We start from the raw sequence: 23,999 nt of genomic DNA, 5'->3' as shown, positions 1-23,999 counted from the left end.
CCTCTCTAACCGCCGCCACCGGACGCGCCTGTAACGATCCCACGTCCCTGGGGCCTTGCCAAACTACCGCAGGGGACACTTCCGCTACTACCGGCGCCGCGGCCCTGTCCAGGCGCCCCACCAGCTCCCGTAAGCAACCCACTAAGTCTGCCAAACCCGCTCCGTCGCGTCCGCCCACGCCACTACCGGCCCCCGATGCAATGCTAGCAGCCCCCCCCGCCGACACCCGACATAAAAATCGCTGGATAAGACAATGATGGAGTTATACACTCACCGGGCTGCACAGGCGCTGTGTTCCCGTCAGCCGGACCATCCTGACCTCGACGATACACGTCCAGTTCACCTTCCTCCAATTCTTCTCTCGCCGACGACTGTCCATCCCAACGACATCTTCGGAACGGGGATGAGGACGCGCTGACCGATGGGCCGGCAACCTGCCGCCCGACCGCCGGGACCCAGACTTCCGACCGGACCTGTTGCCTCGACGTCGCTGCAGATCTAGGCGTCCGTCTAGACGATCCTGACGAAGCCTGCCCCCTGGCCGGAACATCACCATGCGGGGCGGCCGTACCTTGTACTCCACATCTTCCATCTGATGGGGGAGGGGTGACAGGGAGCCCAGCCTGCGACTCCCTGCTTACCGCCGGACCCCGTCGCGGCCTGGGATTCCTGCCAGGACGCAGGGCCTGGGAAGGGGCGGTCCTCCCAGCTGCCTGGCCTGCAGCGTCCGGGATCGGGCTCCCTCTGCGACGCCGTGTCCGCGGGACTGCCTCCGGGCTGAGGCGCTCTGGAGGTCGGGACCGCCGAGAGGGACGGGTCGACCCGGCCTGCGTCGCCGTCACCCCTGGCAACGCTCTCTGCCCGCCCAGCGCAGGAGCGGTTGTTGCCGACTCCCCCCCCGCCGCCATAGCCATGCTCGTGAGGGGGCCGGGGGAGGGGAGCCTGTCCTTTGCAACAGACCCCGAACGCCGTGCCCGACGTGGCGAAACGGCGTCCGGGATCCTCGTTATGGCAGCCACGGTCTCCTCTAGCCATCCGGGACCGTGGTGCACAGCAGCGGCACGCAGCCGCTCCAACATTAAGGCCTCTGCCATCACTAAAAGCACGGGCAACGGGGGAGCTTACTGTTCTTGTGTTACTCCTCCCGCTGCTTCCGGCTCAATGCCGAGAAACAGCGGGAAGCGCAGAACAGCCCCCCCGTCCCCCTTAACTCCTCCCCGTCCCTCCTCCAGCTCCTACCAACTCTCCCTCACCTAAGTAACCCTTTCCCTACCAGGACGGTCATGTCGGCCTCCCTTAATCCCTGCGGGCTGCGTCCAGCCTCTTCTATATACGGTATGTGCCTTTATGTATTTGTATATGTTCAGTATATATGTTTCAGTATGTGCATGTCTATATATGTGGTTAATTTTTTGTTTGTGGAGGCAAGCAAGAGAGAGTCCCGCACAGGGCGGCATCCAACCTATGGCCGGCCCTACAGTCAAATTGCGGTTCTGTCACAATTTTGCTAAAGAGAATCTGTCACCTGGTTTATGATGCCCTACCTGAGGGCAGTATAAAGTGGTACCAGAGACCCCGATTCCAGCGATGTATTATTACTTTGTAATGATTAGTGTTTTTTATAAAATCCCTGTTTATTTCCTGCAGCGCTAACCGAGTTAGGAGTCCTCTTAAATGATATGCTCGTGATCAGGAGTCCTCGATATTCATGAGCTATGTTTAGCCCCACCCACCCTTGCGGATTAGCAGCTTTCTCCCCAAGCACAGTATGGGGAGAAAGCTGTCAATTAGCAGATGGTGGGTGGGGCTAGCCGCAGCTCTTTCACATGAGCTGCTAAAGAAAAAAAGGTTTTTAGAAAAACTACTGAATGCTGAAAAGTGAGTAATACAGCGTTGGATTTAGGGTCTCTGGCACTACTTTATGCTGCCCTCAGGTAGGGCAGCAAAAAACTAGTGACAGATTCCCTTTAAAATCTCGGCAAAAAACGTGATTTTACCACACCATGTGAATGGACACATATATCAATGTGTCATGAATAAAAGACTGGTATAGGAGGGTCCTAAAAACTATTGTGGATCAAGTCCTGAGACAAGCACTTGTGCGGAAATATGCTTCTGTCTGTATATGGAGCGGTGCTAGAGGTGTAATGGAATCTGTACATGCTTGTTTGTGCCCTGTGAGCCGCGACCTGGGGGCTTAGAAGCAGTCAGTATTATGTGCACATTTATTAAGATATTATGCTTCATATTTTTTTACATATTTATTAATAGTGGTCACGATGGTGTCCTTTTTTATATCTTATGATTGATTGTGATGGTGTATTCGCATGTTGCAGTCATATCACTTTTTTTCCAAAACACAGATTTTGCCACAATTTTAACAAAATCGCCACATATCCGGGTTTTGCCTTAAATTCAAGAAAATTGCAGCAAAAACCGTGATATGACCACAACATTGAGTACACCCATATAATATCAGGGTGTGGACATCAAATGCCTTATCCTGTTCGGACATGTTTTTAGGGATTGGTGTTTTGAGGATATTGTAGAAGAATAGTAACATGTATGATTATGTAAAAGAACAATACATTTTGTTATATTTGCATAAGGCCGGATTCACACGAGCGAGTGCGTTTTGCGCACGCAAAAAACGCAGCGTTTTGCGCGTGTTGCAGTTCTGTGTGTCATCAGTGAATGGTGCGTGGCTGCGTGATTTTCACGCATATACCATCCTTAAGACACGCGGTTTTGATGTTTAGAAAAAGAAATTAAGGAAGTGCTTTTATTTTTTCCTTCATTTCTTTATCTACTGTTGTGCGAATCACGCGCGACACACGGAAGTGCTTCCGAGTGCCGTGCGCGATTTTCACGCACCCATTGACTTCAATGGGTGCGTGATGCGCGAAAAACGGCCAAGTATAGGACATGTCGTGAGTTTTACGCAGCAGACATACGCTACGTGAAAATCACGGACTGTCTGGACGGCCCCATTGACTAACATAGGTCCGTGTGAATAAGGCCTTAAAGAGGCTCTGTCACCAGATTTTGCAGCCCCTATCTGCTATTGCAGCAGATCGGCGCTGCAATGTAGATTACAGTAACGTTTTTATTTTAAAAAAACGAGCATTTTTGGCCAAGTTATGACCATTTTTGTATTTATGCAAATGAGGCTTGCAAAAGTCCAAGTGGGCGTGTTTAAAGTAAAAGTACAACTGGGCGTGTATTATGTGCGTACATCGAGGCGTGTTTACTACTTTTACTAGCTGGGCGCTCTGATGAGAAGTATCATCCACTTCTCCTCAGAACGCCCAGCTTCTGGCAGTGCAGACACAGCCGTGTTCTCCAGAGATCACGCTGTGACGTCACTCACAGGTCCTGCATCGTGTCGGCCACATCGGCACCAGAGGCTACAGATGATTCTGCAGCAGCATCGGCGTTTGCAGGTAAATCGATGTAGCTACTTACTTGCAAACACTGATGCTGCTGCAGAATCATCTGTAGCCTCTGGTGCCGACACGATGCAGGACCTGTGAGTGACGTCACAGATCTGCACTGCCAGAAGCTGGGCGTTGTGAAGAGAAGAGGATGATACTTCTCCTCAGAACGCCCAGCTAGTGAAAGTAGTAAACACGCCCCGATGTACGCACATAATACACGCCCAGTTGGACTTTTACTGTAAACACGCCCAGTTGTACTTTTGCAAGCCTCATTTGCATAAATACAAAAATGGTCATAACTTGGCCAAAAATGCTCGTTTTTTAAAAATAAAAACATTACTGTAATCTACATTGCAGCGCCGATCTGCTGCAACAGCAGATAGGGGTTGCAAAATCTGGTGACAGAGCCTCTTTAAAGAGGTATATTCATTTTCTTCTTTGGAGGATACTTGTAGGTTAATATAGTATTGTTTGGTGTATCTTGCAGGACAATATATCGTTGGAGAGGGCTTCGTGCTCAGGTCCATGTGTACGTTTATAATTATTCATACATGAGCCCTGAAATGGGTTTATTTATTTAAAATAAGGATTGTTTTTAGATTTTTACTGACCTGATGGATAAGTGAGGGTTTTTGTTCCCAAATAAAGTATCCAATATCCCTTCTGATCTCTGCCATAAAAAAATAAAAATAAAATTTTTCCAGTATAAAAAAAGGCATCCAAGTATAAGTAGAAATGTTCTGCAACTGAAAACTAGTTGAACAGAATGGAACATTCAAAAATCCATGCACCTGCTGCAGAAACAACCACATTCAGATGAAGGGAACTAATTTTCAGTCGCAGAAATTTCTGCAACTAAATCTACTGCGCATGAATCCGACCTAGATTTTATATTTGCTGCAGATACAATCCTATTTGGCCATGTTCACACGCATTTTTTTTAAGTCAAAGCCAAAATTGGTTCCAGGAGAGCAGATCTATAAGGCCTTTCTTTATATATTCCTTCTCTTTAGGTTCCGTTCTTGGTTTTGGCTTGAAAAATACTGGCAAAATCTGCAGCAAATCTGCACCGTGTAAACATGCCTTCAGATAAATAGAACGGATTTTCAGTGGCAGAGATTCCTGCAACAAAATTATTATGCTGGCCATACATTTCAGATAGCTGTCCGACGAATAATTGTTTGGACGACAGCTATTCGTCCTGACTTCCTTATACACATGCAAACTTATCTCAGCCAAGCGTGCATGCATTCTAAATAGGGAGAAAGCTGCTGCCAGACTCCTCTGGCAGCGGCTTATCTCTTCGCAAACAAAAGGATTAGACATGTTGGAATTCAACATGCTTGAATTTTCTCTCACCCGACATCTGCCATCAGCGGAGAGCTGGGACACCGCCGTACACATTAGATGGTCGGCCGTTCCTGTCAAAACCGGCAGGTTCGGCCAAAACACATCTAATGTGTATGTCCACCTTTAGTCATAGCTGGGCAATATATTTGAGGTTATATTTACATGTAACGTTTATTTCACATTTTGTTTATTTGATATCTGCTACGATTTTTTGTAATTGTAGCAAATCTGAATTTTGCCACAGTTAGGAAAATTGTGGCACAAAACGCAATAGAGCATGTGTATATCTTTATCATTAACAGTGCATCATTTTAATGACTAGGTCTCAATCATCGCTAACATTAAAAACTGTTTTTACACATCATCAACAGTAAACTTGACTTTTGAACAGCATAATTCTAGAATTACTAATTTTGAGGTATATATGATATTTTTAAAACCGTTCAAACCTGGATTAAAAGTAAAATTCTGCTGGTTCCTTCTTGGAAGTTGTATGTACTCACTACGAACAGTGATGTGACTTATAGAGGCCCTATCACTTCTTGAGAAACCTCATGAAGCAATAGGAAACCTCAAATATATAATTCCAATACATATATATATATATATATATATATATATATATATATGTTGAAAATTTACTTGAAATTTTCAGTTCCTTGAGGCCGGATTCACACGAGCGTGTGCGTGCGTTGTAGTTGCGTGTGGCATGCGTTATGGCTGAGTTTCTGCGTTTATTATGCGCGTATGCCATGCATTTTTCACGCGCGTAAAAAAAACGGAGGGTGGAGTAATGGAGAGGCCAGCCTACAAAAAGGCACCCTTCTCAAACACCTGCTTGATGTGAGCACATGTTCTCATCCTTTTTGCACCTTGCAAAATACTTTGGGTCGTTTACTGTGTTTCTTGGCTTGTTGGCGTCTAAAAGCCAAATAATGCCGTTGACTCCGCTGGGCCGTGTGCTGCTATAGTGGATGGTTTCTCGGCGATTTGGCGAGCGCCGACCCATGCTTCAGGAGGGAACCCGGAGAAGAGGGAGGATTTGGGTTCATCCGCTTGTGGAACAGCGCACCTCCAAAGGGCACTTTCATACTCTCTATGATGACCTCCGCCATCACCCCGAAAAATGTAGGCAGTTTTGCTGCATGTCTGTAGCCACGTTTGATATTCTGCTGGAGCAGATTCGTACAGGAATCACCTACCAGGACACAAACATGCGGCGCTGCATTTCCCCAGAGGAGCGACTCCTTGTGACGTTGAGGTATGTGTGTTTTATACAATTAGTGCTTACAGGATGGTGTGTGGGTGTCATGTCTTACCTATAAAGTGTATATTTGTTTGTGTCTTCTTTTCTCACGCATTTAGATTTCTTGCAACCGAAATAGCTACCATTCATTACATTTTGAATTCCTTCTGGGAGTGAGCACAATTTCTGGCATTGTGACAGGCACATGTGTGGTGCTTTGGCAGAGATTAAAGCCCACAGTGATGCCTCAGCCCACGGAGGAGCACTGGCTTCGAATTTCCGATGATTTTCAGTCCGCCACCCAATTTCCTCATTGTATTGGTACCCTAGACGGGAAGCACATTCGTGTGAAGAAGCCCCCCCACTCTGGCTCAAGATACGATAATTACAAATAGTATTTTTCCATCGTCTTGTTGGCCTTGGCCGACAGTAATTATTGTTTTACAATAGTCCACATAGGGTCGTATGGAAGCTCAGCCGATGCACGCATATTTCGCTCATCCAGAATGGGCCATCGTCTAATGAGCAATCGACTTTCTGTGCCGGTACCGAGCATCCTCCCTGGCTCGCGAGGACCACTAGTCCCATATGTCATCGTTGCAGATGAGGGTTTTGGTCTCACAATCCAAGTTATGCGTCCTTTTGCAAGAAGGGGCTTGGATGACCGTAGGCGCATCTTCAATTACTGGCTAAGCCGAGCTCGAAGATGTGTTGAATGTGCATTTGGCATTATGACAAACAAATGGCCAGTGTTTCTCACAACAATACAACGGACGGTCGCAGAATGTGACCCGTGTCATACAAGCGTCTGTCGTTCTTCATAACTTCAGCTGCATACGTGACGCCGGTTTTGATGCTGAATATATTCGGAGAAATGCAACCACATCAACCATTCTGGGCCAAATTCCACTAGGAAGGGTACAAACATCTGGTATCCGAGTGCGCAAAATTTTTGCCGAATATTTTGACAGCCCCGATGGAGCACTGCCATTCTCTGAAGATTGTCTGTGAAGGGTGGCTTCATGGAGATTATTGCCACAATTTCTCATTACTGAGGGCAATGATATGAATTTTGGGGGGGAATTTAGTATTAGGGACTCGCAAGACATGAGGACCTTTGACGTGGGTTGCGAGCGTATATCTTTTGTTGTTTAGCCGTATTGTTTTGCTGCCAAACAACTAATTGTATGTGAATCACATTGGCCAATCCAATTTTCGCGAATACAATCACAAATTTCCTTAGTGCGTCCATTATCATAGCACTGCAAGGCCACAGAGAAGTCGTTTGTGTTTCGAGCAGAACCGCAAAAGATACACTAATACCTCAATTATGGCATGCAACTACCTTGGGCCCTGGGCAGCATGTTGCAACGTTACCTAAAGACATGTTTGGGAAAGCATGTTACATTACATATATGTAGGGAAACACACACACTTTTGTTGATCCACAAAACCACACTTTATTGTGTAATGGGCCAACAAAACATAACATACAACATAGGTGAAAAAACCAACAAAACAACGCACCAACATGATGCACAATCTGGAAATATTTGGCCAAATAAGGCCTAAATTCAGCACCAAAACTATGCTGCGGCACCAGCACTACAACTGCTGATAATGGTGGGATGGGGAGTTGTAGCTGCCCATTTCAGCACCACTATGCTGCCCATGGGCCTGCAGGGGATGTTCCTCAACAGCATAGTGGTGCTGATGCTGCGTGTGGTAGTCTAGAGGTGGGCCGTGTGGAAAGTTTTCCACGGGTCGGCTGTAGGCTGGTACAGGCCGGTCCCGCATCAGCACAGGACCAGGTGACATGAGGGCTGGCATTGGGCGGTGGAAGTGTTGGCGTGCCAAGGGGGTGGCAGGCTGTGAAGGGCCAGGTGCAGTGAACGGCACCGATGGCTCGGGCAATCCACGCCAATGCTCAATTCCCTGGAAGCATTGGCGTGGGTTGTTAGGAGGTGTGGCCGCGTCTATGAGGCTGAGTATCGAGCCTTGGAGGCGCGCCATACGGTCGTCGGGTACTCGCCGAAGAAGCGGGGCAATGCTGCGGCCAAAGGCGTAACAGCCGTCCTCCTCGGCGCAGCGATGCAGGTACTCGAGTTCCCCCGGAGTCCACTTGGGCACCTGCGGATCCAATGTGGCTGCGCCTGCGCCTGGTTGCTGCGGTGGTTTCAGCCGGAACGTCCCGTGGCACCTGGGGTTGGCTGGACACCTGTGGGGCTGGTTCTGGTGCAGTCGCCTCTGGGGTTAAGGGCAGCATGGGATGTTCTTCTTGTGGCGCCTCCGCCTCCTCATGGCCAGCCTCCTCTTCCGTGTTCAGAAGATTGTCACTGCATCTGTAATAAAAAATGTACAGTTCTTCGTAACATTGCCACAACGGACAAACAAAGAGTTTTGGTTGCATGACATGTGAACACAGACATGTCTTCAAGGTACAGTCATTACTTACGGCCGCATCTCCATAATGTCCATGTGGAACATTAGCTGCTGGGTGTAGATGTATTTACGCTTTTTGCTGGCCCCGTCACCACTGCGGCCTCTAGCGCCATATTCACGGCGGAATTGATCCCGGCAGCTCCTCCACTGGGTTTTGACATCATCAACTGTAGAAAGGACCAGAAAACCAAATTGTACTGTCACCAGGTGGCATAACTGAAATATGCGCTTGTTGTAAACTTTGCCATTCCCTTACACACCAAGATACATGATACACAAGCTCACTGATGCTGTGACACACATTCGCCATTGGGAACATGTTAACACAAGGATACACTACAGCATGTGGGTTTTACAGGGCATAGATAAAACAATGTACTTACCAATGCTCTTGTGGTCTCGTGTGCTGCCTTTAGCCCACTCATGGCTGAAGAGGGTCTGCGCTACCTCATCCCAAGCGACCTCCTTGCATGTGCGGTCGTGGTAGGCCTCAGCCCGCGTGTCCCACAACTGTGGCCTCTCCTGGACCAGGCAGATCATCTTCTCGACATCACAAGCACGAGGCATTCCAGAAGTTGTCGGTTTCAAGATCAAGCATGTGCCCAACAAGTGAAAATCCACTGCCTGGTTGGTGCTTGTTTGGCCAAGTTTTCTCAACTCATTTACATAGAATTAACAAACCTTGCGTGAAAAACGCAGCCCGCACGGAAGTGTTTCCGTGTGGCATGCGTGGTTTTCACGCACCCATTGACTTCAATGGGTGCGTGATGCGTGAAAGACGCCCAAAGAACGGACATGTCGTGACCTTTTTGCAACGGACCAACGCTGCGTAAAAATCACGCACATATCTGCACGGCCCCATAGACCAATATAGGTCCGTGCGACGCGCGTGAAAATCACGCGCGTTGCACGGACGTATATCCCGTTCGTCTGAATAAGCCCTCAGTCCGTAGGCAGCACACTTAAGGGTTAAGATTCTTCATCTGACCAGATAGAAGAGACATATTACTCAGAAGTAATCAATTAAACAATTAGGAGGTCCCAGGTAGCCTAAAATAGAGCTCAGAAAGCATAACGTGCATAGGTTTCCCACCCTGGCATCTTTCTGCCCACGTTGTAGATGTGGATCTGGTTGAGTGGGCCCGAATATCTAAGGGGGACTCTAGGCCTTCCAAGGAGTAACAGTCCCTGATGATTTCTTTGAGCCATCTAGCTAGTGAAGCTTTGCTGGCTTTTTTCCCCTTATTTGGCCCCTGGAATTGGAGAAACAGCCCTTCGGATTGTCTAAAAGGGGCTGTTTTTTCCAGATACGGAAGTAGGGACCTCCTTACGTCTAAGCATTGTGAATCAGTAGGGGTATTAGAGGCTGAGTCTACTGGTAAGACTGGCAAAACTATCTCTTGATTCAAGTTGGAGCTAGATGGTACTTTTGGTAAGAACCCTGGCATTGTTTTAAGGATAACACACTCGGGTGAGATTCTAAGGACAGAGCTTGCAACTCGCAAACCCGTCTTGCGGAGATAATTGCTATCAAGAATAGGGTTTTAGATGAGAGAAGCTTAAGGCTTATACTGTGAAGTGGTTCAAATGGGGCACGGCTGACGTGTTTCAAAACAATGGGCAACTCCCAAGAGGGCAGAAGATTGTGATACTATGGCCTTTAATTTTTGAACCGCTTTCAGGAATCTGATTATAAGTGGATGGTTGGAGAACCTCTCCTCTGAATTGGCATTAATGGCTGTCAAATGCACTTTTAACGTATTGGGCTTGAGGCCTTTCTGGTATCCCTCTTGTAGAAACTGCAATACTGTGGACACTATATCTGATAACCTGTCAGGCTAATAAGGTATTGACTGCCTGATCAGAGAAGCCCTTATTTTTCAGAGACTGTCGTTCAGTTTCCATGCCATTAACTGTAACCTGTCTAACGTGGGATGAAACCAACCCTCCTGTAGCAGGAGATCTGGACGTAACGGAAGTTTCCAGAAGTTGCCGTTCGAGAGATTCAACACGGGCAGAAACCATGCCCTTCTGGGCCAATGAGGATTGATCAATATGGCCTTCATTTTCTCATCCCTTATTTTCCTCAATACCCGAGGAATGAGAGGAATGGGGGGAAAGACATATATGAAGGTCTTTTCCCAACTCAAGGATAGGCTGTCTATGGCATATGGGTGATCCGACCCGTTGAGGGAGCAGAACTTCCTTAATTTGGTATTCTTTGAGGTCGCCATGACGTCTAAAGATGGTTTGCCTATCTTCCTGGTGATTTGAAGGAAGACTTCTGGATTCAAGCTCGCCTCTCCTGGGTGAATCCGACTCCTGCTCACCCAATCCGCTTTCAGATTCAACACTCCTCGAATGTGGACTGCGGAGATTGACCTCAGATTGTAATCTGCCCAACGGATGATGTGACTGCATTCATTTTTGAGGGAATTGCTTCTGGTGCCCCCCTGTTTGTTTACATAAAATACTGCGGGGAGGTTGTCTGACTGACAATGGAGTACAGTCTTAACCCCTTTAGGACACAGCCTGTTTTGGCCTTGTGGACACAGATGATTTTTTCAAATCTGTGTCACTTTATGTGGTAATAACTCCGGAATGCTTTTACCTATCCAAGCGATTCTGAGATTGTTTTCTTGTGACATATTGTACTTTATGTTAGTGAAAAAATTTGGTCGATAAATTCAATATTTATTTGTGAAAAAATTCAAATTTTAGCAAAAATTTGCATTTTTCTAAATTTAAATGTATTTGCTTGTGAAACAGATAGTAATACCACACAAAATAGTTACTAGTTCACATCCCCCATATGTCTACTTTATGTTTGCATCATTTTTTTTCAAGTACTTTTATTTTTCTGGGACGTTACAAGGCTTAGAACTTTAGCAGCAATTTCTCATATTTTCAATAAAATTTCAAAAGGCTATTTTTTCAGGGACCAGTTCAGTTCTGAAGTGGCTTTGAGGGCCTTATATATTAGAAAGTCTCCATAAATCACCCCATTTTGAAAACTGTACCCCTCAAGGTATTCAAAACCACATTCAGAAAATATTTTAACCCTCTAGGCGTTTCACAGGAATTAAGGCAAAGTAGAGGTGAAATTTACGAATTTAATTTTTTTTGCCGAAATTCATTTGTAATAAAAAAAAATCTGTAACACAGAAGGTATTACCAGAGAAACGCAACTCAATATTTATTGCCCAGATTCTGCAGATTTTAGAAATATCCAACATGTGGCCCTAGTGCGGTAATGGACTGAAATACCGGCCTCAGAAGCAAAGGAGCACCTAGTGGATTTTGGGGCCTCCTTTTTTTAGGAATATATTTTAGGCACCATGTCAGGTTTGAGGAGGTCTTGTGGTAACTAAACAGTCGAAACCCCCCCAAAGTGACCCCATTTTGGAAACTACACCCCTCAAGGCATTTTTCTAGGGGTATAGTTAGCATATTGACCCCACAGTTTTTTTGCAGAATTTAGTGGAATTAGTCTGTGAAGATGAAAATCACCTATTTTTCTGTGGACACATAGAATTTTTTCATTTTTACAAGGAATAAAGGAGAAAAAGCCACCCAAAATTTGTAAAGCAATTTCTCCCGATTACGGCAATACCCCATATGTGGTCGTAAACTGATGTTTGGAACCACAGCAGGGCTCAGGAGAGAGGGAGCGCCTTTTGGATTTTGGAGCGCAGATTTTGCTGGATTGGTTTTCAGTGCCATGTCGGGTTTGCAACGCCCCGGAGGGACCAAAACAGTGGAAACCCCCCAAAAGTGACCCCATTTTGGAATCTACACCCCTCAAGGAATTTTTCTAGGGGTATAGTGAGCATTTTGGCCCCTCAGGATCTTTTTTAGAGCTAAGGTGACCAAAAAACAGCGATTTTGGCGCTTTAAATTCTTTATTTATTACAGCGTTCACCGTGCGCAATAAATTACGTTTTAATTTATTCTGCCGGTCGGTACGATTATGGCGATACCATATGTGTATAGATTTTTTTAAGTTTTGCAGCGTTTGCACAATAAAATTAAGTTTCTATAAAATAATTTATTTTCTGGGACACGCTATTTAGAGCCGTAACGTTTTTATTTTTTCGTCAAAAAAGCTGTGGGAGGTCTTGTTTTTTTGCGGGACGGGTTGTAGTTTTTAATGGTACCATTTTGGGGTAAATGCGACTTTTTGATCACTTTTTATTCTCTATCTTGGGAGGGGTGGTGACCAAAAAATAGCGACGCTGACAGTTTTCCGTTTATTTTGTTTGCGGCGTTCACCGTGCGGAAAAATTTACATTATAGTTTCATAGATTGGGTCGTTACGAACGCGGCGATACCAAATATGTGTACTTTTATTAAAGTTTTCATTTTTTCCCTATAATAAATGACTTATTATAGGAAAACAAAACCTTTTATTTTTACACTTTTATAAAACATTTTTATTAACTTTTTTTTACTTTTTACACTTTATATTTTTGTTTATTAACTTTTTTTTTTACTTTTTACACTTTCTTTTTTTGACCTGCAGCTCTGATCGCTGCTAGAATACATTACACTACCTAGGTAGTGTAACGTATTCCAACTGTCAGTATGACGTCACAGTCACTCTGACAGTTGGTCTACGAGGATCAGCAAAAGCTGATCCTCATAGGCTGACATACATGGCAGACTTGGGGGCCGTTGTCTGGCCCCCGGGTGCCATCACAAGCATCAGAAGCCCCCACGATTGCATGGGGGCTGCTGATGCGCTACAAACACGCTACATGCGGAGATCGCAATCGAGCCCCGCATGTAACGGGTTAATTGCCGAAATCAGCGGCGATGAGCGCTGATCGGCAACACTGGAGAGTGTCAGCTGTCGGGGACAGCTGATCTCCAAGTTCCCGATGCACACTGTCGCCGACAGTGTGCATCGGTAACGGCACAGTGACTTTCTGTCACTCTGACAGGAAGCCTATCAGGACCAGCCGAAGGTTGGTCCTGATGGGCTTCCATCCATGGCAGACCCGGAAGCCATTGTTTGGCTTCCGTTTGCCATACTAACTATCGGCAGACCCCGCGATTTCGGACGGGGGTCTGCCGATATGTTAGAAACCCCTAAAATTTGGCGATTGCACCCGATCGCCGAATTTAAGGGGTTAATGCGCCGAAATCAGCGGCAAAGGACCGCTGGCCGGCAAGAGGGGAGTGTCAGCTGTCGGCGACAGCTGACCTCCCGATTCCCGGTGCACACTGTCGCCGACAGTGTGCACCGGGATTAACTCAGTAACTGTACGTCCTCGTGCGGGAAGTAACCTCCCGCAACGACGGACAGTTACGTCCTGGTGCGGATAGGGGTTAAAGTGTAATAGAGCTAGTTTGATCGCCCTGAATTCTATCATGTTGGATGAAAGGCAGCTGTCGTGTTTGGACCATTTCTTTTGCACCCATGATGTTCCCACATGTGCACCCCAGCCTGAGCCTGAGACATCCGTAGTGAGGAGTATCCGATGAACTGGTCTCAGAGACCTGCCTCGATCGAGATGGTAGGGTACCAGCAACCACTGGAGGTCCCATCTCCCATCCGAAGACATAGACATTAGAGTGTCGAGAGACACTATTTTCTTGTCCCAACTTTTCAGTATGTTGGATTGTAACATTCGGATGTGTGCCCTTGCCCAGGGTAACGCCTTGATAGCCGATGTTAGAAGGCCTAACACTCTCATGGCCTGATGGATGGAGCAGTGACTCAATGATATTAGTCGTTGAACTCCTTGATGGATAGAATATATACGCCTTGCTGGATAATGTCAGCGACATTTGTTGTGTGTCTACCATGAAGCCAAAGTATTTCAACCTGGTGCATGGTGTTAGATGAGACTTTTGGAGGTTTATCATGAAACCGTGCGAGATGAGCATGTCTAGAGTGACTTTTAGGTGCTTTGTAAGGATGTCTTCTGACGGGGCTCTCACCAGCCAATCGTCCAGGTAAGAACATACGAAGATCCCTTTCATGCGTAGTACTGCAGACAGCACCACCACTACCTTCGTAAACACTCGGGTGCTGATGTTATCCCAAAGGGCAGGCAGGTGAACTGAAGATGTAAGACCTGATGATGAACTGCTACCCGAAAAAACTTCCTGTGTTTCTTCAGGAACTGGATATGAAGGTATGCATTTTGCAGATCGATAGTGGCTAGAAAATCTCCTTCTTAGATAATATTTATGACCGATTGTATAGATTCCATTTTGAACTTTCTCTTTACAGAGAATTGGTTGAGGTATGTCAAATCTATCACTAACCGCCACTTGTCTTCCTTTTTTGGAACGGCAAAGATAGGGGAATACACTCCCTGACCCCGCTGATGATACGGGACTTCTTCCTATGCTCCCTTCCTTATGAAGTCTTGAATGAGACTGAGAACCACCGAATTTCTTCCTCTGTTTATACAGAATTAGTTTTTTGGATGGTGTTTAGTTCAAACGAGTAGCCATTCTGGATGGTGGATCTGACCCAGGCATCTGTGGACGTTTTTAGCCATAGGTGAAAAAACTTTCCTAGCCTTCCACCTACTGGACACTCCTCTCTCTTGGCGTCATAAGTTAGGATTTCTTCCTCAAGGGGGGTTACCCTCTTGCTTGCTTTTGAACTTACGCTGCCTGTCACCACCACGAAAATATTTTTGGCCCTGAGGGGACCTTTTGGAACGGTTTTGAAAGGTTTTAAATGGCGGCCTCTTTGGAGGGCGTGGGAAGGAAATCCCTCTTTCATCATTTATCAACTTAAGGATGTCTTCTAGCTGAGGGCCGAAGAGAGAAGAGGGATGAAATGGTAGGGAACAGAAGTGATTCTTGGATGGCACGTCCCCTGTCCATTGCTTAATCCAAAGAATTCAATGCGCCACATTAGAGAGAGCTAGGGATCTAGAAGGAAACTTCAAGACATCCAGCGGTTCGTCACACAAAAACTCTGCAGCTGCTTTCATGAGAGGGATATTATGTAAGATCTTCTCTCTCGGTACGCCGTCTTCTAGATCTTGTGAGAGCTGACTTAGACATGTATGAAGGCAACCAGGATGGAGGCTGATGCTACTTTACACGCCGCTACCGACGATGAGTAGGCTTTTTTTTTTTTATATCAAATCCGTTCTGCAATCTATTGGATCCTTTAAGAGTAAGGATTCCTCTGAAGGAAACATAGATTTCTTTGATAACCTGACGATAGCCAGATTACCCTTTTGCGGAACATCCCAGTTAGAACTAAACTTGGGATTTGTTTTGTAGGTGTGTTTAAACCTCGCCCCTTGATCGATACGTCTCTCCAACTTATCCCAATCTTTCTGGAACCAATCTGTAATAACAGGATGGAAGGGAAGGACTCTGTCTTTGTTGACCGGAAAATAATAAAGTTGTTCCTTTTTGTTTTTTTATGAGACACATCTTTAATCGGTCTCGACGGTCAGTTTGACTGCTTACCGCAAGTGCAGGACCTTGTCTTTATCTAACAGATAAATATTATCTAGAGGTTCCCCATCAGAGTCCAATGAATCAGGATCATCCTCCGATATATCATATTCGGAAGGGGAATGCAGAGAGGGCGTCCGCTTTCTACCATTAGAATTTTTCGGCATAGCAGCCGACTTCATCTCCTGAAAGGTATCCGTAAGCTGATCCTTAAACCAGGACAGAAACCCCTTGGCTTCAGTATGAAGGGATTGTTCAGGAGGTCTGCAAGAGGAGCAGAAACTCTGGTCCCAATCCTCTGGCAATGGTTGCTGACAACCTTTACACATAATGTGCTTGTATTTCCTCTTGTGTTTCCCTTGAGATGCAGGACTTGACTTCCGTTCTTGCGCATGCGCAGTACGCACCAAGCCGGGAGAGTGCACGGCACATGCGCCGGAAGCCGGCGTACTTATTTTGCTGGTGGCCATCTTGGAACACCCGTCCGGAGGTGTATGGGATTCACATCTAGGAGCCGAGGGACAGGTAAACCTGTATGCCGCTCCAGAATGGAAGCGTAGTTTCTCTTCATCTCCAGGTAAGACTTAGGCTGGGTTCACACAAGCATGTTACGTCCGTAATGAACGGAACGTATTTCGGCCGCAAGTCCCGGACCGAACACAATGCAGGGAGCCGGGCTCCTAGCATCATAGTTATGTACGATGCTAGGAGTCCCTGCCTCGCTGCAGGACAACTGTCCCGTACTGTAATCATGTTATCACCCGTGGGCAGGGCCGCCATCAGGGGGGTATTAGGGGTAGTGGTGTGAGGGGCCCGGCCAAACCTAATTGAAAGGGGGGCCCGGCAACTGCCTCGACATTCTTTTGGTAGGAAAAAACGAGCCCCTGCAATGGGGCCCGTTTTTTTCACCAAAAGAATGTCGTGAGCTGCTGCTGCTGCGGGCCCCCTCCCCTCGTCATGGGGGGCCGTCAAACCGTCCGCCCGCGCGCGCGCACCCGATCGTGCGCACAAGGAAACTCCCGCGCGTGCGCACTCGTGAGCGCGCATCCACGAACGCCCGCACTGGAGACCGCTCCCGCGCGCACCCGCGATCCACCGCGCGCGCACCCGCGAACGAAGCGAGCGGCCGCGCGCGCACCCGCGAACGAAGCGCGCGCAGCCGCGGACACACATGGACAAAACTTACCTGGAGCCTGGCTGGAGGTGAAGGACTGGACGTCTGGACGTCTGGACCGAAGACCTCCCCTGGAAGACATCGCCGGAAGAGGACTGGAGTGGGAGCAGCTCTTCTGACACAGTGAGTAAATTATCTCAAAGTGCTGATCATGTATGGCCCTGTTCACACAGTATTTTGCAGGCAAAAAAAAATCTGCCTCAAAATTCCTTAAAGAATTTTGAGGCAGATTTTGACCTGCCCACACTATCTTGCCGCGTTTTTTTGCTGCGTTTTTTGCTCGCGGCGATTGAGGACAGCAGACAAAAAACGCAGCGAAAAATGCATTTTCTGCCTCCCATTGATTTCGATGGGAGGTCAGAGGCAGAACCGCGGCAAGAAAGGACGTGCTGCTTTTTCTTTTTTCCGCAACTGGCTCCCATTGATTTCAGATTAAATCAATGGGAGGCGGTTTTGGAAGTTTTTTGGTGCTGATTCTGACGCAGTGTCCGAGTCAATATCAAGGCCCAAAAACTCTGTGAACTGGGCCTTATTGTTAGGGCTTATTCAGACGAACGTGTAATACGTCCGTGCAACGTGTGTGATTTTCACGCGCCTCGCACGGACCTATGTTACTCTATGGGGCCGTGCAGACTGTCAGTGATTTTCACGCGCCTCGCACGGACCTATGTTAGTCTATGGGGCCGTGCAGACTGTCAGTGATTTTCACACAGCGTGTGTCCGTGTGTCCGCTGCGTAAAACTCACGACATGTCCTATATTGGTGCATTGTTCGCGCATCACGCACCCATTGAAGTCAATGGGTGCGTGAAAATCACGCCCAGCACTTCCGCAGCCGTATAAACTATGAATGAAAACAGAAAAGCACCACGTGCTACAAACATTACAAACAGAGTGTCATAATGATGGCGGCTGCGCGAAAATGACGCAGCCGCGCATCATACGCTGCTGACACACGGAGCTGTTATGGACCTTTTGCATGCGCAAAACGCCACGTTTTTTGCGCGTGCAAAAAGCACACACTTGTGTGAATCCGGCCTTAGGGTAGGAACACACTAGGCATGAACGCTGCGGATTTTATGCAACACATTTTATTGTGGAAAATCCGCAGCGTATTACAGTCGCAGCCGAGTGGATGAGATTTGAACAAATCTCATCCACACGCTGCAAAAATAATGGACCTGCAGTGTGGCTTTTTAAGCCGCAGCGTGTCAATGTATTCTGTGGAATCGCTGCTCCTCTGTTGCGGAAATGCTGCGGTTCTGCCGCAAAAATCACACAAGAGAAGAAAAAAAAGGTACTTTTTTAAATTGATAAAGTTTAGACTTGCCCCGGCCGTAGTCCTGGTGACGCGATCCTCTATTCTTAGCGCAGCCCCGCCTCCTGTCATGACGTTTCATCCCATGTGACTGCTGCAGCGGTCACATGGTCTACAGCGTTATCCCAGGAGGCGGGGCTACGTTCAGAAGAGAGAGATGCGTCACCAGGACTACGGCCGGGGCAAGTCTAAACTTTTTTTTCCCTGCAGGATTCCCGCAGCGGACATGCCTCACGAAACCTGTGCCACTATTTGGTGCGGTTTTGCTGGCAGAATTCCCTGCGGCTACCGGGGCGGATAAGCTGTGTAGTTTTACTCAGCATATCCGCCTAGTGTGTCCCTTATGATGTCGCTCCTGGAGCTGCTGCCGCTCTCTAAATAGGCAGTTGGTCCAGTAGAATTTGGAATTATTTTTTTTTGTGAACCAGCTTAAAAAAATACAAAACTTTTGTGTTAGGGCCTGTTCACATCACCGTTCGCTTCCGTTCCGGGGTTCTGTCTGAGGTTTCCGTCGGGTGAACCCCGCAACGGAAAGTGAAAGTGATAGCACAGCTTCCGTTTCCATCACCATTAGCGCAGTCGACTGCGCTATTGATTCCGTCCGAAAACCAGCCGGAATGGTGACGAACCACCGCTCCGGGGTTCCGTCTGAGGTTTCTGTCGGGTGAACCCCGCAACGGAAAGTGAAAGTGACAGCACAGCTTCCGTTTCAGTCACCATTGATCTCAATGGTGACGGAAACATCGCTAATGGTTTCCGTTCGTCACCATTCCGGCTGGTTTTCGGACGGAATCAATAGCGCAGTCGACTGCGCTAATGGTGATGGAAACGGAAGCTGTGCTATCACTTTCACTTTCCGTTGCGGGGTTCACCCGACAGAAACCTCAGAAGGAACCCCGGAGCGGAAGCGAACGGTGATGTGAACAGGCCCTAACACAAAAGTTTTGTATTTTTTTAAGCTGGTTCACAAAAAAAAATAATTCCAAATTCTACTGAACCAACTGCCTATTTAGAGACCGGCAGCAGCTCCAGGAGCGAAAACATAAGGACCACACTAGGTGGATATGCTGAGTAAAACTACACAGCTTATCCGCCCCGGTAGCCGCAGGGAATTCCGCCAGCAAAACCACAGCAAATAGTGGCGCAGGTTTCGTGAGGCGTGTCCGCTGCAGGAATCCTGCAGGGAAAAAAAAGTTTAGACTTGCCCCGGCCGTAGTCCTGGTGACGCATCTCTCTCTTCTGAACGTAGCCCCGCCTCCTGGGATGACGCTGTAGACCATGTGACTGCGGCAGCAGTCACATGGGATGAAACATCATGACAGGAGGCCGAGCTGCACTAAGAATAGAGGATCGCGTCACCAGGACTACGGCCGGGGCAAGTCTAAACTTTTTCTATAAATTTAAAAAAGTGCCTTTTTTTTTTTTCTCATTTGTGATTTTTGCGTCAGAACCGCAGCATTTCCGCAACAGAGGAGCGGCGATTCCACAGAATATACATTGACATGCGACTTAAAAAGCCAAAAAGCCACACGGCAGGTCCATTTTTTTTGCAGCGTGTGGATGAGATTTGTTCTAATCTCATCCACTCGGCTGCGACTGTGATACGCTGCGGATTTTCCACAATAAAATGTGTTGCATAAAATCCGCAGCGTTCATGCCTAGTGTGTTCCTACCCTAAGGCCGGATTCACACGAGCGTGTGCTTTTTGCGCGCGCAAAAACGTGGCGTTTTGCGCTTGCAAAAGGTCCATAACCGCTCCGTGTGTCAGCAGCGTATGATGCGCGGCTGCGTGATTTTCCCGCAGCCGCCATCATTATGACACTCTGTTTGTATGTTTGTAGCACGTGGTGCTTTTCTGTTTTCATTCATAGTTTATACGGCTGCGGAAGTGCTGGGCGTGATTTTCACGCACCCATTGACTTCAATGGGTGCGTGATGCTCGAACAATGCACAAATATCGGACATGTCGTGAGTTTTACGCAGCGGACTCGCGCTGCGTGAAAATCACTGACAGTCTGCACGGCCCCATAGAGTAACATAGGTCCGTGCGAGGCGCGTGAAAATCACGCACGTTGCACGGATGTATTACACGTTCGTCTGAATAAGCCCTAACAATAAGGCCCAGTTCACAGAGTTTTTGGGCCTTGATATTGACTCGGACACTGCGTCAGAATCAGCACCAAAAAACTTCCAAAACCGCCTCCCATTGATTTAATCTGAAATCAATGGGAGCCATTCGCGGAAAAAAGAAAAAGCAGCACGTCCTTTCTTGCCGCGGTTCCGCCTCTGACCTCCCATCGAAATCAATGGGAGGCAGAAAATGCATTTTTCGCTGCGTTTTCTGTCTGCTGTCCTCAATCGCCGCAGGCAAAAAACGCGGCAAGATAGTCTGGGCAGGTCAAAATCTGCCTCAAAATTCGGTGCGCGGTTCCAGGCGGTCGCCGGTGCGCATGCGCGGGAGTTTGCGGGTGCGCGTGATCGGTCGCACGGGCGGCGGTGTTTGACGGCCCCCATGCTACCCAGGGCCGCCATCAGGGGGGGTATTAGGGGTACTGATGTGAGAGGCCCGGCCAAACCTAATTGAAAGGGGGGCCCGCAGCTCATGACATTCTTTTGGTGAAAAAAACGGGCCCCATTGCAGGGGCCTGTTTTTTTTCTACCAAAGGCAAGTCGCGGCAGTTTGCCGGGCCCCCCTTTCAATTAGGTTTGGCTGGGCCTCTCACATCAGTACCCCTAATACCCCCCCTGATGGCGGCCCTGGGTACCATGATATAGTACTGGACGGAGTACCGTTAACAGGCGGTGCCACGGTAGGGGGGCCCAGAAAATGTAGCTGTAGGGGGCCCTGAAATTCCTGATGGCGGCCCTGCCCGTGGGTAATCAGCACCTGCTCCTAAGTCTGAGAGAGTGACACGATCTTCTACCAGTCAGGCTGGGAGGCTGAGGAGTGGGAGAGCCTATCACAGCCTGGCCAGACGGAGATAGCTCCCGCGGTCTGTCTATTTATACCTGCATTTCCTGCTCCTCCTTTGCCTGTGATTCTTCTCTGTTTCCTGGCTCTGCTGCTCCTGCTATGATTATTGACCTTGCTTCATTTTTGACCCTGGCTTTACTGACTACGCTCCTGTTCTGCGATTTGTACCTCGTGCACTCCTGGTTTGTCTCGGCTCGTTCACTACTCTTGTTGCGCACTGTGTTGCCGTGGGCAACTGCCCCATTTCCCTTAGCTTCTGTGTACCCTTGTCTGTTTGTCTGTCGTGCACTTATTGAGCGTAGGGACCGTCGCCCAGTTGTATGCCGTCGCCTAGGACGGGCCATTGCAAGTAGGCAGGGACTGAGTGGCGGGTAGATTAGGGCTCACCTGTCTGTCTCCCTATCCCGTCATTACATAATCACAGGCCCATATAACTTTTCTACCCTGGTCCCTGACACAACTATGGACCCCCTTGAGACCCTGGCTCAGCAAATGCAGGGCCTCTCCCTACAGGTCCAAGCCCTGGCTCAGAAGGGCAACCAGCATGATGCTACCCTGGTAGTGCCCCCCACCTCACCTCTTGAACCCCACCTCAAGTTGTTCTCAGGGGACCGGAAGACTTTTTTCTCCTTTCGGGAGAGTTGTAGGCTCTATTTCCGTTTAAAGCCCCACTCCTCAGGTTCTGAGAGCCCGCGAGTGGGTATAATTATGTCCCGGCTCCAGGACGGGCCCCAAGAATGGGCCTTCTCCTTGGCTCCTGACGCCCCTGAACTTTCCTCTGTTGATCTTTTTTTTCCGCTCTCGGGCTCATATATGACGAGACTGACAAGACTGCCTTTGTCGAGAGTCAGCTGGTGACCTTACGTCAGGGTAAGAGACCCGTTGAGGAGTACTGTTCTGACTTTAGGAAGTGGTGTGTAGCTTCTCGGTGGAATGACCCTGCCTTGAGGTGCCAGTTTAGATTGGGTCTGTCGAACGCCCTGAAAGACCTGTTAGTTAGCAATCCCTCTTCTGACTGCCTAGATCAGGTTATGGCTTTAGCGGTACGTCTTGACCAACGTCTCAGGGAACGACGACTTGAACGTTTTTGTGCCTTCCCCTCTGACCCCCCCATGATGGCTCCCGAGGTTCCGTTGCTTCATTCTTCCACGGAAAACTCGGATGAACCTATGCAACTCGGGGCCTCCGTCTCTCCCCAACAACGTAGGGAGTTCCGCAGGAAGAATGGTCTCTGCTTCTACTGTGGGGATGACAAGCATCAAGTAAACAACTGTCCTAGGCGTAAGAATAAGCAGCCGGAAGAACTTCCGCGCCTAAGTGACCATCGGGGAGGTCATTTAGGCACACAGGTATTTCCCGTATATATGAAACCTAATAAGATCTTGCTTCCCTTTCAGGTCTCTTTTGAGGGTAGGTCTGCCACCGGCAGTGCCTTCGTGGATTCAGGGTCTTCTGCTAATATTATGCCTGTGGAATTTGCTATGTCTCTAGCTATGCCATTGATTGACTTGCATAAACCTGTCCCGGTAGTGGGTATCGACTCCACTCCTCTTGCTAATGGTTATTTTACACAGCATACCCCTGTTTTTGAACTCCTTGTTGGCTCCATGCATTTGGATCAGTGCTCTGTACTGGTGATGCAGGGATTATCGTCCGATTTGGTTTTAGGCCTTCCCTGGTTGCAGATGCATAATCCCACGTTTAACTGGAATACTGGGGATCTTACAAATGGGGTAATGAATGCATGACGTCATGTTTTTCTGTTAATTTTATCTCTCTAACTGAGGAGGTGAACACTCTACCTGAGTTTATTCAGGACTTTGCTGATGTTTTTTCTAAAAAGGCCTCCGAAGTGTTACCTCCTCATAGAGAACTCGATTGCGCAATCGATTTGGTACCAGGAGCTAAGCTCCCTAAGGGTAGGATATTTAATCTCTCTTGTCCCGAACGTGAAGCCATGAGAGAGTATATCCAGGAATGCCTGGCCAAGGGTTACATTCGCCCCTCTACTTCTCCGGTAGGTGCTGGCTTCTTCTTCGTAGGGAAGAAGGATGGTGGTCTTAGGCCGTGCATTGACTACCGAAACTTGAATAAGGTCACTGTAAGGAACCAGTATCCCCTTCCTTTGATTCCTGATCTCTTAAATCAGGTTCAGGGGGCCCAATGGTTCTCTAAGTTTTATCTACGGGGGGCTTATAACCTTATCCGCATCAAAGAGGGGGATGAGTGGAAGACTGCGTTTAACACGCCCGAAGGTCATTTCGAATACCTTGTCATGCCCTTTGGGTTGTGTAATGCTCCCGCACTCTTCCAGAATTTCATAAATGAGATTTTAAGAGATTACCTGGGGGTATTTCTTGTAGTGTACCTTGATGACATACTTGTGTTTTCCAGGGACTGGTCCTCCCACATTGAGCATGTCAGGAAGGTGCTCCAGGTCCTTCGGGAAAACAAACTGTTTGCTAAGACCGAAAAATGTGTGTTTGGGGTGCAGGAGATACCATTTTTGGGTCAAATCCTCACTCCTCATGAATTCCGCATGGACCCTGCCAAGGTTCAGGCTGTGGCTGAATGGGTCCAACCTGCCTCCCTGAAGGCGTTACAGTGCTTCCTGGGGTTTGC

General features: G+C 47.9%; 1 protein-coding gene across 2 annotated transcripts in view; it reads right to left on the bottom strand.

Annotated features, from left to right (window-relative positions):
• TERB2 (telomere repeat binding bouquet formation protein 2) overlaps positions 1-23,999 on the bottom strand; it is a 92,022-nt gene that overhangs the window by 49,711 nt on the left and 18,312 nt on the right. For both annotated transcript variants that reach the window (XM_075855161.1, XM_075855162.1), the window contains exon 4: positions 4,049-4,107. In XM_075855161.1, coding sequence (XP_075711276.1) covers positions 4,049-4,107 — 59 coding nt within the window. The remainder of the gene's footprint in view (positions 1-4,048; positions 4,108-23,999) is intronic.

The sequence above is a fragment of the Rhinoderma darwinii genome, chromosome 3 (genome assembly GCF_050947455.1).
Source record: "Rhinoderma darwinii isolate aRhiDar2 chromosome 3, aRhiDar2.hap1, whole genome shotgun sequence".
Classification (NCBI taxonomy): Eukaryota; Metazoa; Chordata; class Amphibia; order Anura; family Rhinodermatidae; genus Rhinoderma; species Rhinoderma darwinii.
The sequence above is the reverse complement of the archived record's forward strand: the minus strand, read 5'-3'. Positions and strand labels throughout refer to the sequence as shown.